Source organism: Crocodylus siamensis, chromosome 2 (genome assembly GCF_052110815.1).
Source record: "Crocodylus siamensis isolate JL-2025a chromosome 2, ASM5211081v1, whole genome shotgun sequence".
In the NCBI taxonomy this organism is placed as follows: domain Eukaryota; kingdom Metazoa; phylum Chordata; order Crocodylia; family Crocodylidae; genus Crocodylus; species Crocodylus siamensis.
In genome coordinates, this window is record NC_143396.1 from 8,694,922 (window position 1) to 8,712,595 (window position 17,674).

General features: G+C 46.3%; 1 protein-coding gene across 5 annotated transcripts in view; it reads left to right on the forward strand.

Annotated features, from left to right (window-relative positions):
• The window catches only part of SFXN5 (sideroflexin 5), a 211,271-nt gene that overhangs the window by 49,902 nt on the left and 143,695 nt on the right, over nt 1–17,674 (forward strand). For all 5 annotated transcript variants that reach the window (XM_090035125.1, XM_090035126.1, XM_090035128.1 and 2 more), the window contains exon 4: nt 15,823–15,849. In XM_090035125.1, coding sequence (XP_089891251.1) covers nt 15,823–15,849 — 27 coding nt within the window. The remainder of the gene's footprint in view (nt 1–15,822; nt 15,850–17,674) is intronic.

Here is a 17,674-nt window from a genome sequence, read left to right on the forward strand (position 1 = left end):
TTAAAATGGAACTGATGAGATCTCAAGCTTCCTGTCATGCCTTGTCGTCCTGTTAAAGATTAATAAGAAAGCTACATAACTGTCTCGTAGCCTGGAGTGCCCCTTGACACCTGTCGGCTTTCCACCTGCTCTTGGCTCTCGTGAGCTCCCATTTCTCGAGTATCACAAAGTCTTTTTTTATTTGCATTCATTATAGTCTGCTAGGCCATGAGAGAGCGGTAACAAGTCGCACATAAATGGCCCATTCCTGCAAGACCTTTCTGTGAACGCTCCCACTGACTCTCGGAGGCTAACGGAATTGGGCCCTTCGCTTGAGACCGGTGGCTGGTGATATTTGAGAGTGGGTAGGTGAAAATGATACACACAAGTGTGCTTGGAGCCAATTTGCAGCAGAAGGTATAGACTGTAACATATCCAATGCGAAACAGGGCAGCCAATTCCCAAACTGCCTCCTGTGGGGAGCCTTCACCAGAACAAAATGAGTTTTTGCGCGAGGGAATACTGCTGTATAAGGATAGCAGCTACAGTATCCGTGGGCTGAAAAACACAAATCAAAGTGGCACACTTCTTAAAAAATGGGCATTTTCTGTACCTGAGGACTGGCGGACGCATCTATGCTCCAGTGCTCGAAAGGCTGCACCAACTGCAGACGTACCACTGTGGCTTTCGTCCTTTATCCCCAGGCTTATTTGCCTCGTTTGGCTAATTTGTACAACTGCATCTGTGTCCTCTATGTGCAAGAGTCCCTTTTCCAACCTGTCCAACAGACCAGCACAGATTGGAAGAACAGATTGATGCTGGCATGTCAGCCGCAGTAAAAGTTAAGAGAAGCAGCAGTCGGTGGCTACCAGCGACATGGGAGAGATTTAAAGAAGCTCTGTTTTACAGCACAGCTGCTTTGGTGTGGGGGTTAGTGTGCTCAGTGCTGCACATGTAGGCTTTATAGGGAAAATGGGTCCCCCTTGCAAAGAGCATGACAGACATGCATGACTTAAGTAAGGCCCAGTAACGTCTGTGTGCTATTTAAAGGACTGCATTAAGGAATCAGTGCTGTTTCCTCGAGACACATTTTCAGGACTGCAATATCCCTGCTTCCCACCTCCCTGGAGTGCTAGATGTTTTGTCATCTTAAATCTTTTTGCTTTCTCTGCAAAGGCCATTCCCACAATAACAGCCTCCAGTGCAATAGCTTCCCTGTTTCCACCCCCCGCCCCCAAATCCTGTACCTAGTATGTCCAGCAAAACACATTTTCCCCTTTGTACCTTCAGTGTCCTGACTTCCTTTTGAGCAAATTAGCATGCAAATGGATCCTTCCTTAGTCTCTCATCAGTAAGGGAACTAAGTGATTATTCTGTCATACGTGCATTATGGTACCGTGCAGAGGCCCCAGCCTGGATCGGGGCCCACAGTTCTCTGGCTTTAGCCAGATCTCATGGTAGGAATTGGCACCTACATGTAAGCCTATTCCATCCTGCCCAGATTTAGACTTGTACAACATGAGGGCTGGAAGGGACCACAGGAGGTCACATCTAGTGCAACCCCCTGGTCCAAGCAGGACCAGCCCCAACTACATCATCCCAGCCAAGGCTTGGTCTAGCCAGGTCTTCAACACCTCCGAGGATGGAGACTGCACCATCTCTCAGGGGAGCCTGTTCCAGTGCTTCCACCCTCCTAGTGAGAGAGTTTTTCCTAATATCCAACCTCAGCTTCCCTTGCCGCAGCCCGAGCCCATTGCTCCTTGTTCTGTCATCTGCCACCACTGAGGACAGTCTGGCTCCATTCTCTTTGCAACCCTCCCTGCAGCACGTTAAAGGCTATTAAACCCCCCTCCCCTGCAATCTTCTCCTCTGCAGACTAAATCAGCTCGGTTCCCTCAGCCTCTCCTTACAAGTCCTGTCCCCCAGCCACACAACCATTTTCATTGCCCTCCGCTGGACTCTCTCCAAGTTGTCCACATCCTTTCTGCAGTGGGGAGCCTGAAAAAAGCATCAACTTTTCTACTTTTGTAAAAGCTATCATCCTCATCTTGACTAAGTTGCAAGGAAGTGCTGAGGAGGAGAGGAACATAGCTGCTTTTTGTGTTAATTGCTTTCCAGGGTCTGGAGCAAGGTGGAACAGGACCTCATTTAGGCACTTAATTCCACATCGAAACCTGGTAAGTGGAATAGGATGGTGGTCTTATGGTCTAGGTTGAAGAGACATGCACATAATTTCCTGCTTGATTATCTACAGTGATATTATTTGGACCATCATTACCCTCTTACTTTAGACCAGTGGTTTCTTATCCTTCCAGCCTGCGGTTGAATCCAGCATGGGTTCAGTCTGTGAGTGAGATCCAGCATGCTCGCCCAGCCCCAGGGTCTGGATGACACAGTCCAGTGCACTGGGCAAGAAGTTGAGCACCACCGCTCAGAGCTGCCCATGCTTTTATCTGAGACTTAGCCACCAGAGAGGGGCAGAGAACCGCTGCATGCACTGCCAAGGCAGCTGTGCAACAGGAGGACTTGGCTCACTGTGCGTCGGACGACGACTTGTAAGGTTAAAGGCTAAACACACCTCAATTTTGCATGCTGTTTTCTCTGCCATGTGAACCAGATCTGTTTAAAAAGTGAAAACCAACCATAGGGTCCTGCAAGAAGTTCATGGAAATTCAGATTTCCCAGGTCATAAGTAAAAGCACTACATGCTGGATTCTCATCTCTCTCTAGTTAAGTGCATACAGTTCTGTGGGATCAATTCTGTGGTGCAGGGACTATGTCTTCCTGTATAGCTGCAGCACACAAGCTCATTTGCGTTGCCATAAATAATATAAAGGAAACATCTACATGTTCTTAATACACCGATCACAGCAGCATTGTGGCACCTGGATAGAGATCACCACCACCACCTTTTTTCTTTTATAAATATATATATAATATTCTTTCAGTTCATCACCTTTTGGAGCACCTGAGCTGCAATCTCAACTTCCTGTCCCCACCTTCCACCTTAACAAAAGCATCAAGGAAAGAAATGGGATGATCCACAGCCAGAGCAATGCGAGATTTCAAAACGCTTGCTCCCCTCCTCCAGAGCCAGATGCTCTCCCCCTCTCCCTCCTGGGCACGTTGGCTGAGCATGCACTGTGGTATATCAGTTGTGACTTTTTTTCACTCTGAAGCCTTTCCAAATGCAGTTTTGGCAACTTGCTGTTTTGAAACTGTTTCATTTCTTCCCCATTAGTATCAGTGAAGTGAAAAGAGACTCACCAGCTTAATGGGCATATATTTATTACTGTGTTCTTCCTTCAATCATGTTAGCAGCGGGAAGAGCCACTCCTGCTGTCCCAGACACAGAGAACAATGAATCTATTGGAGTCTAAACAGCATCCCTTTTGGTGAATAATAGCTTTTCTTAACACTGTTGATGAAGAGCGAAGAGGTCCATTTGCAGTAAACTGTACTTTTTCTTCCTTTTTCCCCCCCAATCTCTTGCTTACATTTTATCAGAATGTTCTATATCTGTTGTCCTGCTGATCCCTTTCCTTTCCAGAGATAGCAGTGGTACCTACTTCTTCCTTTTTTTGATTCCTGGCTGTAGCATCGGGGCTGTTCGCATGCTGGGGTAAGCACAGCCTGGAGACCGGGCCTGAAATGTTCTACCAGCACTAGCGAGACTTGGGGTTTGTTTGCAAGGGAAAATCAAGAAAGTTAAAGTGTCCCAAGAAGAGACGTGCTTTCATCCCACGTAAACCAAAGCACAGTTACATCCTTGCACAGCTGCTTGTTCCAAAGCCATGCGACTTGAACTCACTTGGGACACATGCACACTGCAGCGGCTGACCGCCACGCCACGCTGCTCTGCGTGCACTGGACCACAAGCAGTGCAGCCACAGTTGTGCACTGTTGAGATTGGGCTAATTAGTACTGCTGAGGGGCAGTAAGCAGAGAAGCTCAGTGAAGATAGAGAAGGGAGAGGCTGGGGGTGATGCCTTGTTCTGCCCTTTCCTTCCAAATAGGAAGGACCACGCCACCCACAGCAGCACCATCCCTTTCTTTAGAGGCTGTCGCACCAGGAGTAGTTTTGGCATCATGTTTACTGGAGCCATGCTGATATGTAGGCCCTGGATGCACATGGCTGGGCCTCCTGCACTGTCTTTGGGTACTGCTAAAGTTTTGAGGGTATCATGCTGGGAGGACACCTCCCCGCTTTGCTTAAAGAAGAGGATAGAAGTCTGTAGCCTTGTCACCCAAGCTCTAGACTTTGAGACTTCAGTGAGCTCAGAGTGGCAGCAAGAGACAGTCTTCTAATTAGGAAGTAGCAAGGTGCTATATTAAAGCACCCTATCTTTCTAGGTAGGCAAATAAATAGGAAAGCATGGTGTGGCCCTTGCTGGCAGTGACCACTCTGTGCTGGAAACCAGGTGTCTTCTCATCGTGTATTTTTAGTGGCATCTGCGTTCTTCTGACTCTGAACCAAATAACCTTTTTTTATTTGTTTTTTCCTCTTCTTCTATAAAATGCTTCCTATTGCGACGCTGCGTGGATTATTTAGCTAATGTTTATCAAATCCTGTGAAGCTGTAAAGTGTTATCTAAGTGCTATGAATTTTTTTCATCTTATCATTTAGGACTTAATTCTGCTGCCCTCAGCACTCATTTTACGCCAGTGTCAAGCTGCAGATTTTGATGCTGTGACTCTTGGTGTACATCAGTGTAATTCAGGGGGGGATCAGGCACTTAATTTGCAGTAATGCGGTATAAGCAGGCACTGTGTCAGTGTTCCCACATGGCTCTGCCAACACCACCTCCGCTATTGAAATCCTCAGGTCTCTCAAATGAGCACAGGCTCCTAAATATGCAGAGTTACTTGGCAGCTTTGTGATTCTGACAAGTGGCCAGCACGTCTATGCCACCGTGCCTTCACAATACTGAAGATGGGAAGGATGGGCAATTTCCACTGGGGTAACTGGTACAGTGCCAAGGTCTCACTGCAGAGCTCTCTTGCTGATTCACCTGGGCATCAGATGCAGGATTGTGTACACCAGTGTTGAGCTAGCCCTGCTGACTTTGCTCAAACTTCATGGGTCATATGAGCTCTAAGGAGATAAGAAAGTTAAATATTCCCTAAGGTGAAAGGCATTAGGGGCAGGGGCATAAAGTCCTACAGGGACCATCTGAGCTAGATGCGAAAGTTTAGGCTGCAGGTTTGTGTGGCATTCTTGTTCAAGTTAGCAGTGAAGGCAAACCCTGGGAGAGAGTTAGTTAGAAATCGTTCCCCTATACATATAAACTATATTGAAAAGAGTGTGCGTACACCACCCAGCTTTAGCAACAGAAGGGCCAAAAGGCAAAGATGTTCAACATGTTAAAAGATCATAGACTTTTTGTAAAGGGTTGCAGACACATTTGACTTTGACCAGAGCCAGCAGAGCTCATTTACCTCAGCTAATCAAATCGTATTTTTCCATAAGCCATTTCTTGTTAATATGAGCATGCATCTTTTGCATATATGGTTCAGTAGTATGTTAAGTTTTATCAGTCAGGTTGTAGCTGACTTTGATGTTTTGAGCCCCAAATGCCATGTTAGGAAGCAGTGCTATGCTGACTTCATGCCTAGCCTAGGCAGCTGGCCAATCTTAGACTCATAGACACTGAGGGTTGGGAGAGACCTCAGGGGGTCACATCTAGTCCAGCCGCTGCTCAAAGCAAGGCCAGCCCCAACTACATCATCCCAGCCAAGGCTTTGTCTAGCCGGGTCTTCAACACCTCTGAGAATGGAGACTCCACCACCTCTCTGGATAACGTGTTTCAGTGCTTTACTACCCTCCCCGTAGAAAGTTTTCCCTCATATCCAACCTCAACTTTCCTTGCTGCAGCTTGAGCCCATTGCTCTGTGTTCTGTCATCTGCCCCCGCTGAGAACAGCCCAGCTCCATCCTCATTGCAACCACCCTTCAGGTAGCCAAAGGTTGCAATTAAATCCCCCCTCAGTCTTCTCTGCTGCAAACTAAATAAGCCCAGTTCCTTCAGCTGGTCTTACGTAGTCTGGAGAAGAGAAGATTCCATCTCCATCTCTTGCTTTAAAAAAAAAAATTGTTGAAGGCACTGAAAACAGTGTAAGAACACTGTGAACCAAGGGCAAGGTGGTGGCACCTCTAATATTGCTTCTCAAATTGAAGTCTGTCCTTAACATCTGCTGGATGTCACAGAGCTATGCACGACAACAACTATCTTTGACTTCCCATATCACCTTCCAGTTGAAGACATATGGTGCCTTTATCAGCCATTAATTAAACCTGTTGCCACCTCCAGAGACTGAGCAATAGTATCACCATCTTTTACATAGACACATACAAGAACAAGGAATTTAAGGATCACATTTTTAATGTTGGGTGCCTAAAGTTGGGCTGGAATTTTCAAAGACACCTTAAAAGTAAGCATCCAACTTCCACAAAATTTCCACCGGCATTCAAGGGGCTTTAGGCACTCGCATGTCAGATTGAAGACAATGGAAGCTCAACACCTCAGGGTAGCATAGGTCCCAGGTGTTGTAAGTGAGCACTCAAAATTTCAAGTCAGTTTGGAAAGTTGGTTCATAGTTCTGTGGCAGATGTGGGACATCGCCTGTCTCTTAGCGTCTTATTTTAACTCTTGGCAATACACATCTCCATTAGTTAATTCCATGGTTCCCAAACAGTGCTCTGTGTATTGCAGTGGTCTGTAGCTAGCTTGTGGATTGCATTAGATACCAGCCTTTCTAGTGATTTCAGCAGCAAGTTTGACGAAGGTACGTGGTGATCTCTGAGAAATGTTGAGGTTAACAGTGTGGGAGCCATTGGGTTAATGTACACAGATAGAACTTTAACTTAGTGCGGTTGTTTTTATTACTTATTGTTAAGATGGTAGCACCTCTTCTTCAGGGACTTGCAGTCTGTTTGAAATGATTCTCAGTATACTTTCCAGGCACAGTAACTTATCCCTTTGATATGGAAACTTGGTTGATTGCACCATTTAAGCTGTCTTCTACTTTCTAAGGGGTGTCCCAGCCGCCTGCAGGGGGTTTAGATTGAGAGTGTGGTTGGGGGTAGAAAGGTAAGAAAGATTTATTGACTTAAGAAAAACACAACTACGTGTAGTAACAAGACAAACGATGACAGACAAAAGCAATTCGTGTTGACAACTTATCAGTAGTCCCTCTGATGCCTGATACACAGCAAGCTTCTCTTTCCACAAAGTTCAGCGAGGTCCAGCATCCCCGAGTAACGCTGTCTGAGGGGTGCTGGGAAGGACCCTGGAATGCAGTTCTTGGGCTCCTCGAGGTCCATGGGCCCACTGATCCAGGCAACAGCTAACTAATCCTTTTCACAGAGCTGCATCTTCCTTCTGAATGGTTTCCAGATATTTCAGCTAATTTATAGCTTCTGAAGGGCACTGATAACATACGGCCACTTAGATTTCTTTTTCTTTAACTGTCCTTAGACTGACCAATAGCAGTACAAGCCTTGCATTCCTTTGATAATGTAATTTTAACTGTGCCACAGGGCCTTACTACTTCTAGGCTTTGCTAAACTTACTAGGCCTTACTTTATACAAGGCCTTACTACATTTTAAACTATAATTAGGCTTTTAGCAACAACTTATAGCTTAATATCTAAAAAATACAGAAAAACACTTGGTCTAATCTTCATAGAGCCTTCAGCAAGCACTTTTATTACACAGACATACTTTTCAGCTGCCACAAGGGGACTGGCAGAAAGAACAATTGTTCTGTGACGTTCTCTGAAAGGTGATGTACATGATGGCACCTGGCTCTTGTATGCAAAACAAATCATAGAAAATGAGGGTTGGAAGGGACCTCAGGAGGTCACATCTAGTCCAGCCCCCTGCTCCAAGCAGGACCAGCCCCAACTACATCTTCTCAGCCGAGGCTTTGTCTACCCTGGTCTTCAACACCTCCAAGGATGGAGACTGCAGCACCTCTCTGGGGAGCCTGTTCCAGTGCTTTACTACCCTCGTAGTGAGGAAATTCTTCCTAATATCCAACCTCAGTTTCCCTTGCTGCAGCTTAAGCCCACTGCTCCTTATTCTGTCATCTGCCCCCGCTGAGAACAGTCCAACTCCATCCTCTTTGGAGCCCTCATTCAAGTAGTTGAATGCTGCTATTAAATCCACCCTCAGTCTTGTCTTCTCCAGACTAAATAAACCCAGAGAAGAGAAGACTGGGGGGAGATTTAATAGCAGCCTTCAACTCCCTGCAGGGTGTTTCCAACAAGGATGTAGCTGGACTGTTCTCAGTGGTGGTAGATGACAGAACAAGGAGCGAGGGAAGTTTAGGTTTAGGTCCTGACATATAATACTTTGCAGGCACTTCGCTGAAATGCTTGGGATTCAGCGTGGGATAGATAATCCAGGCTTTGTTTTAATAGACTTTTTACAGCTTCCAGAGTGAAATACAACCGGTACTTTCTGACTGGGTGCAAACTCAAGACTGCTATCTTGTTAAAAGTTGAGATTTCATAGGAGCAGGTGGGATTTTGTGAAAGGGTGAAAGAAGGGGACTAACAGGTTCCAAATGGAACTGTAATTTCATTGTCCAGAGAAGCAGAGATGATTAAAAATGATTCACTCCTTCCCCCATCACCAAAGTTTCGCTTCAAAGCCTTGTCTACTCTAGGGGAAATTGTCCCCGTTTGTTGAGCCAGTTCTGCTATAGGTTGGCTGCTCGCTTCCTACATTCTGGGAGCATTTACATGAGACACTTACTGCGCATTAGCCTAACAATGCTGCGCAATAGCGTGGCAGTTAAAAACTGCTAATACCCTACTGCACAAAGTGCAGTAAGCGTCACTAAAAAATGTGTGCCAGCACTACTGCGCAGTAATTCTAGTTACTGCTCATTCAGTGAGTACTTTTATATTAGGGAAGTACTAAACTAAAAGTGCCGTATGTAAGGCACATTAATGAACGTGTATATGCTCCCTCTAAGCGCTCTGGGTTCTCTTACCCTACTGGGAGCAGATTTTCAGACTTGTCCGTACATAGTTTTATTTACTGTTTCTGAATAATCGTGTTCTTCTTGTTTTCTTAACCCATCATTGTGTTAACCTAAGGATGAACAAGGAACACGTATTCTGGAGTAAGGCAAAGCAAAATGCAGTGGTACCTTAGAGACTAACTGGCTTAGAGAGGCATAAGCTTTCATAGGCAATAGCTTACTGCGGAGTAAGAGTGTTTACATGTGGAGTTTACTCTGGAGCAAAAGTGTTTACATATGGAGTTTAATCTGGAATAAATCAGAGGCGAGCAAGTCTTCACTGGCAGTGCTTGCTTGGGGTGGAGGGAGTGGCTCTAGGTCTCTAGTGTTGCAAACACCAGTGTGCAAAGCAATGGGAAAGTTTTGCCAAATGTTCCTGGCATAGACCGAGTGAACAGAAAACAATCCTGTCTCTGGGATTCTAAATGTTAATGCAGTTAACAAAAAGGGGATTACTCCTTTTTAATTATGTAAATGAGACGCTTGCTATTTTTACAATTCAGAATCTTAAATGATAGATTTGCGGTTGATGCATCTTTGTATGTATAAAGTGGAGAGCTGCTTTCAAGTGTTCCTTATAATTCATTAGAGCCCCTCCTAACTAAAGCTGTTAAATCAGTGGCTTGGACCCCAAGGGTTTCTCAGGCCTGTATCTCAGCTGTGCTCTGGGTCTTCCAAGCCTCAGCTTGGTTGACACAAACACCCAGCCTGCAGGAAGCCAGGGGGTTGGACCACCGCTTTGTTACACCTGGGACTCTTGGAGCCTTGTGTGACTGTGGTGGCTGGTTGGGAGGAGGCTGCAAATGCTCTGTTCCTGACTTGAAGCCTCCTTCCCGACCTACACAGACTCCCAGTTATCTGATGGCTTGAGGTATCTCCCCAGGCCTTATGAGTAACCATTGGAGAGATTTCTGTTAACAAGTTTTCATGTTTCATCCTATGAAGCAGTCTGGTACGTTAATAATAAAGTAGCAGGGATCCTTGACTCTTAGAAGAGAGGAATAGTTTTGGAAATGATGGGTGGAAACGTTATTATCTGGCTGAGTTGCTCTGAAACCATTCCTTGAGGCTCCGGCAGATGAGTCTTGGAATTAGCTACTTCACAGGTATGTCTGCATCTGGGGAGAGCAATTATTTGATGTGGAGGGCCATTTAGGGAGTTTTGGTGAGCTGTCGTGGGTACGTCAGCACTCATCCCTCCAACAGCTCACCCAGACTCCCTAAGTGGCTCCGCTGTATGCTGAGCTAGATGGCTAGGATGGGGCTGCGGGCAGGTGGGGAGCAGCATCTGGGAGTGGGATGGGGGGGTGGGGCCAGCGCTGGGATCTTGGGGCCATGACAGCATGGGGCCAGGACCAGGATAGCCACAATCTGCTTCCCTCATGCCTTTGCAATGAATGCCTGTTCTGCAGGTGGAGGCATGCAGGGAGTGGGTCACGGCCGTGCTCTGGGCCCTGGCCGTAAGCTATCACCTCCCCGCAATCTCAGGGTCTCCATGGAGAGGGGCCAGGATCCACATGAGCAGGACATGTGGCCAGGCGGACAGGATGGGATTGTGGGCGGGTGAGAAGCTGCCTCCGAGAGCAGGTCCAGGACCCAGGGCAGAGCTGTGATGTGCTCCCCATACACCCCTGCCTGCAAAACCAGTACCCGTGCAGGGATATATGGGGAGCAGATCACAATTCTGCCCCAGGCCCTGGCCCTGCACTACCACTGGCCCGTGATCCTGACCCTGCCTAGATGCCACTCCCCACTTGACAACAGCCCCAACCCATCTGCCAGGCTGTGCACCCTTCCTGCACAGGTCCTGCCTCTTGTGGAGGGTGCAGAGTCAGGGTGCCTGGGCAGCAGGGCTGGGTCCAGTGGTTTTCAACAGCTGGAAGTAGCTGCTGCCGGGAAGTGAGTCTAGCTGTGCTGCCACAACCCTGCTGTGCACCCAGGGATTGCGGGACTGGCTGCATGCCGTGGGCTGAGCTGCCCCCCTGTGCTTGGATTAGGACCCACTACGAGCTGGACAAAATCCCTTGGAGGCTCAAATTTGGCCATGGGGCTGGATTTTGCCCACCCCTGGTCTATGTTGTCATGAAATGGGCGGATCTGCAACTTTATAGGATGACAATGGCCAGGCAGAGGTCGGTTGCCACACAGAATATAATGTCTAGCAACAAGGGTCTCTGTTCTTCTTCTAATGGTTCGTTGGTGCAAATCCAAGTAGGAACAAACTTGTTATTTGCACCAAAATTGGAAGGTATCAAGCCCTCAGAGAGGGCACAAACTGCAGAGTGACTAACGTATAAATTATTAATGAATGTATGAATTATCAGGGTACGCTAGAACCTATGGAGAAGTTGATTTCCTGTTGTAGAAGACCATCCTCAAGTAGTCTGCAAGAGGTCTGATTCTAACGTAACTGAAATCATCGTCAATGTAAGGTAGCGCCATTACATCAATAAGCTTGCTCCAGATTTACAGTAGCATAAATGAGATCAGAGTTTGGCTGAATCTCTGAGGCTGGAAACAGACATCTTTGGAGCATTACCAGCTGTGCTGCAATTATGTCATACCACAGCTGATCTGCTTCACAGGCATCTAACAGACATTGCTGGAGCTGTCATCACACAGGGTCTGTCCCTTGCCCCTCCCAGGGCTTCAGGGGGCCAATTCTGGAGGGAGAAAAGGGCCATGAGTGCCCCATCTTGACTTGAGGTACGTGTCTTCAAACAGAGAAACCCCTGCTTGCAGATGCACCCCCATATCGGTGCATTGGGATCTCCCAGCAGGGGATTTAAGTACAGAGTGGGGAACTCCTCTCAGGGTACCCTTTTCTCCTTGCATGTGATGCCCTGACCCGTGGGTAGCAGTGAGAAAAGCATGCTGCGTACCAATGCACTTATGCTGCCAACCCTGGGTTGGGGCCATGTGAAAGTAGAGGGGGAACTCTTAGGGGAGCTCCCTCCTCTGCTTTTGCAAACCCATGCCAAGGGAATGATTTCCCCACCAGCATTCAGAGACATGCCTGGCATATCCCCAGCTGGGGGATTCTCCTGTGCCCCAGTATGGGTTCATCCATAAGCAGGGTTTCCTTGACTAAACACACACCCCAAATCAGGTTAGGGCACCCAGGACCCTTTCCCCCGCAGAATCAGTTCCATGAGGTTGGGGGAGTTTCTGCCTGGAGCAACAGGTGGGTCAGGGTTACCCCAGGCAACAAAGGGCTATGATGTCTGTTCACTCAGCTCTTGTGCCACTATAAAAATTTTTATGATGGCACAAAGTCAACATCTGTTTGCAGCCTAAGATGACCAAAGACAGCCCAAATGGAGTCCCTACCTTCAACTGAGATTTGCTGTTGGAAACAAGCCACAGATGGGCAAAAGCAGCTACTTGGCTTGCTGAAGCCATTGAAGAAAGATGATGGTGATGAATTAGATTTTAAAAAAATGTGAAAAATGAGCTGACAGAATCTTTTGGTGACTCATCAGGTGCCTCTTGTAATGTCTCTTTCTGGGAAGTGACAGCAACCCAGCGCTCTGACAGTATTTGTACTGCAGCAGGAAAGTGCACTAATATTGGGATGAATTAACATCATCATTTACCTGGACCAAAATATCCAGCCTGTTTTTTTCTTCTGGACTTTTGCCCATTGCATTGACATGTCAGCCAAAAGGGGAGCTTAAAGCCTGCACCCCCGCCTCGGCCCATGCCAGCTAGGGTAAAAACGGGTATTGGATTTCTCTCAAGTCAAAGCCTTTTCTCCTGGGATCCTACAGATGCACAAATCCATTGCCCCACTTTGAGTACCTGTGAAGTATCTAAGATAAAACTTCGCACCCAAGCCAGTTGTGACTAATTTAATTGCCATTTAAGCTGGTGTGTAACCGATTGTCCTGAACCTGTTTTGATGCAAGTCAAAGCTTGGGACATTGAGACCTGAAATAAATCCAACATCTGTTTTTTGGGGGTTTTTTTTTTTTAAAATCTTAATTGTGCTTTGCTGTATAACATGTTTAGAACTGGTAGAAATACCTGATGAGTTTCGTGTTTGAATGCAGGTGACTTTTGTCTAATATTTTGAAGTTCAGCTTTTTTCCCTTTAAGTACCTGTGAAGCATTTGCTGCAGTCTGGTATAAACGTGGGGCCAGTTTCTGCTACCCTTCCTTCTCGGGAGTTGGTACCTTACTCCCCATTAATGTTTGTGTGAGAGCAGGACCAAGTTCAAAGTGAAGGAACGTGGCAGATACCTGGTTTAGAAAACCTAAACCTTAAGCCACCAAACCACCAACTTGTACACACAGCTTGGAGAAGATGGTTGGCTGAATGTGAACCAAAAGAGCTAATGTCATGTTTGGCCTAATAAACAGGGGCCTATTCAGTAAGAGCAGCCAGGTTTTGTCATTACTGTTTTGGGGTTAGAAAGCTGCTGTTGGGATGCCTTTGTCCAGCTCAGGAAAAATGTTGGACAACTGGAAATTGTTTAGAGAAATGCTACAAGAATGGTTAAAGAACTGGAAAATATGCTTGATGCGGATGTGTAGAGCTGGCTCCATTGAACATAGCTAGGGGAATGTTAAGGGGTAACTTGATTCCCATCTCTATAAGTACCTACATGGGGAAATGGAAAGCTTATTTTGAACAGTGAGGGTAATTCACGATTAAAGCAAGAGTTGTGATGGATTCTCCATCTGCTGAAACCTGCATCAAAGCATGGATGTTTTTCTAAGATGTACTCATGTTAAAGCAAGAATTACATGGAGGAAGTCTTTTGGCCATGCCATGTAGGCTGGGTTACATCCATGGGGGCCAAGCCTTTTTGGGAGGCATGTCAAAAATTAGCCCCAAACCCTCCCCGAGTGCCACGCTGATACCCTTCCTTTACCTAGTCTGCTATTCAGCTTCTTGATTGACCTGATGCTCTGCTTTCTGCTTCCTGCCCTATCTGCCACTATGCTGCTGTACCATCCCTACGTGCCACAGACACAGGCTATGCATGCCACTTGAGGCACCCATGTCACAGGTTGGCCAGCCCTGGGGTACGTGGTCTCAGTGTTCCTTCTGGCCTGGAAGTGATGGATTGCCATCTGTCGCATCCCATCTTCCTTCCCCTTCCTTTCCTTTCTCTTAGTAACACTTACTTGTTGCATCTTTTATTTAATGTAAATCGTGAGCTGTTTCAAGCCTGGACCATGTTCTTCTATATATTTGGCTGAACAGGGCCCCCACTTGAGGTCTTCGGGCATGACTATTACAAAAAATAATAAACGTGGGTGTGAATTTTCGTGATACTTTCCTTCTCCATAAATGTTCTTCAGTGGTGATTTGGTTCTGTTGCACCAGTGTTTGTAAAAAGCAGCCACTGGCTTGCTCATGTTGTTGAAGCTAGTGTAGCCTTTCTGCCGGCCACTGGTCTCCAGCAGAAAGGGCCGAGTTCCCATTTCGGGGTACCTCAGAAATTATACCAGTGGCTTGAGCCCCTGGTATAATGGGAACACTAAATTTGCTGGGCTTTCCCATATAAACAAAAAACCCTCCTTGCAAGCAGTGTAAACACAAACACTCAATTCATTACAGAAAATGAAACAGAACAAAAGAAAACATGAAATATAATTTTAAAACACTGTTAAGCACAAAGCAAAATCTATAGGTGGCATCCTCTTGGGGAGGCTTCACCCATGGCCAGGTAGACTGGGACCCCAATCGTATTATTCCACCCAAGGCTTGTATTGCCAAAGCTTCCAGGACTCCCTTGCTGATCACTTTGCTCTAGAGATCAATACCCCCACTCAAGGAAAAAAAAAAGTGGGGGAAGGGGGGAAAGAGGGAGGGAACAGGAGTCTCAAACTTCAAACTTCAAGACAGACTTTCTTTCTCTCTACTTGAGGCTTTCTCGTGACACAGCTTTTGCTTGCCTCTCCAGTGAAGTGGGGGCAGACCTGCCCCCATAGGGAGCAGGTTTTCTAGCTCCCAATTCATCTGTGCAGCTCTCAGCCACTCCAGGAGAAAGAGAGAGAAACCTTAGTTGAGTTGTTCTTGTATCCCTGGTGTGGCATCACCCAAGCCGTGTCCAATTAGGGAGTGCCAGGCTTCAGCCTCTCTCTCATTCAATTTGCCTGGAGGATCTTTTGCTTTCTCCGGCTAATGAGGCAAGTAGCAGATTAACTGCTGAGTAATTACTGCACCGTACAGCACATGTAAATGGTTGACCAGTTTGCTCCCAGTCAGCCAGGTAGCAGGGGGCAGGAGATTGCTCCCTGACCCAGGGAGCTGCCTGCTGCCATCTGGTGGCACACCCCAGGTGGAAACAATGTCCCCCTGCCCCAGCAGCAGGGAGCTCCTGGTCCCAGCTCCTTGACTGGGGCAGAGGGTTTTGAAAGAACTGCAGGAGAGGGGCAGGTCCTAGCCCCTTGCCCGACCAGCAGATCAGGGGGAGACTAGAGCTCCCCTTGGCTGCTGTAGGGGGCTGGTGCAAGGCCAGAGAGGGTAGGAGCAGACTGCAGCCAGGAGCAGCAAATCTACTCCTGAATTCCCGCTCATGTAGACACCTGCCCAGGGTGGGTTTACTCTAGAGTAAGCCCACTCCATAGCATCTGCATGTGTAGATGCGCCCAGTATGGATGAAAATGGAAGAATAGGTCGCTACGTCTTAGATACCTCTAAGAAGTGCAGAGAAGTAGCTTCTTTCTTGGAGCAATTTTCCTTTCTTTATTGTAATGGGTCAGAGATCTGATGTTTCTGATTTTGTATGAACCTTTGGTTCTCAGAACATGCAGCTCCTGTGATGATGTCTTTAATGTTCTCTCTTATTTTTTCTAGCTGTGGGGAGCTCAAAAAATAAAGCAGGTAATGTGATTTTAAATATTTTATTTCTGTTAAATGTCACTGTTTCCTATCTGTTTTCTATAAATGGGGAAAAATGTGTTGCTCTTCTCTCCACTGCAGGTTTTTCAGCTGCTGTACTGTCTTGCCAGAGAAAATGCATATGCTAATAACATGTTTCTGCCCAAGACTCTTAATTTTATTTTAGTGTTTATGTTTTTGTGTTGTCTTTTTCTCCCACCTATCTAGCCAAGAGACTTTTGGTCTCCACTTTCTCACTGAGTAGTTTAATCATTCTTCAGGAATGATAAATTCTGCCATATTTTCACTCGGAACATCCTGAATTTCTGCCTGATTCTCACCACATGTACACCAGTTTTCTGTGGTGATGTAGCCTCACCAGCTTGGATCCAAGTCTAGCTTAAGCTAAGTGAGTTATGGATGGCTGGGTCACGAGCAGAACAAGCAGGTAGACTCCCTTCAGTTCTTGATGTCCACAGTGTAAAATAAAAAAATAAAAGACCTCCAACAGAACAACAAACCACAAAAACCCCTACAGTTGTCTCCTGGGCCTGGGAGTCTCAGCAGAGAAGCCAAGGCCTGTTAGCATGAACGCTGGACTGGTCTCAGACCCTTAGAAGAAATGTTATGAGCCTATATTGGAACCAAGAGGATTCTTCTGAAGACTTTTTGTCATCAGCACCAGCTGACCATGCCACTGCAATTTTAGTCCACCTCTGCTGGATTTTTGTAGCAAAATTCCCAGCTGTCCCTAGTCCTGACCGTCAAATGGTTGTACGTAGGAGTAGGCAAAATCTTCCATTATTGTTGTGAGAGATGGGTACTGTGTTCACCCTCCCTTCCAGAAAAAAATGTATAGCTAGATGTAGAGGGGGATGGGCCATCATGTTTAAAGTAAGGAACCGTTAAATAAAATCCATCATTTCAGAACATGTGCTTTTAGTTTTATAATTGCAAGAACTTCTGAACAGCTGCATTTACTCAGGGAACCCAAAGGAACTTTTTGGAATAATTTTTAAATCTGTCCTGAGCAGTTGCTTAGAACGGATTGGTTTTTTTTCTTCAAAAACTTCCCTGTGTCAAGACCAGAAATGTATGCATAGAAAAGGCCAGCTGCCTGGCCACTAATTCAGCTGCTAGCTCTTGTATAGTCCACTTGCCAGGAGATGGGAATAACTCTCCGGTAAAGGCTTGACTGGAATGAAATTAATTTAGTCTTGAGGCATGGACACCTGACACATTTATACCAGTTTAAAAAAAGTAGCAGACAGATGATGAAAACCTCTGAAGTCGGGTAACTTCATCCAAACCTGGTATAGACTTACCGCTGCACGAATTGGCTATAAACTCTGCTGCTGTAAGTTACACTGGTTTAAATTTCTTCTGCCCAGAGCTGTCCTAGGCTAATTCTTTGGAAAGAGGCCAGTACCTGTTTCCCTGTTGCCTATTGGTAAGGCGCACAAATAGGCACTGACTGTGTGAACTTGGAGGATTGTTGCATGTCTGTCTGTTCCTGATTTGGGTATAACTTGCATTGGTATGCAAAGCTCATATAAATGACCCTCTGGGGCATGTGATTGTTCCCTTCACACCCAGATTAAACAGCCCACCATCAAAACTGGCCTTTTTCGCAGATACAGTAGAGACATCAAGTAATGAATGGGATATAGTGACTGAATACTTTTGTCCTAATGGGTAGTTCGTAGTTAAGGTAGTCTGGATAGTCTTTATGGACCTCACTACTGTCCATAATAATCCACCCTTCAGTCTTTCCAGCATTTCCAGTCTGTCACTTTTCAGCAGTATTAGATAATGTAAAGGACTTTTA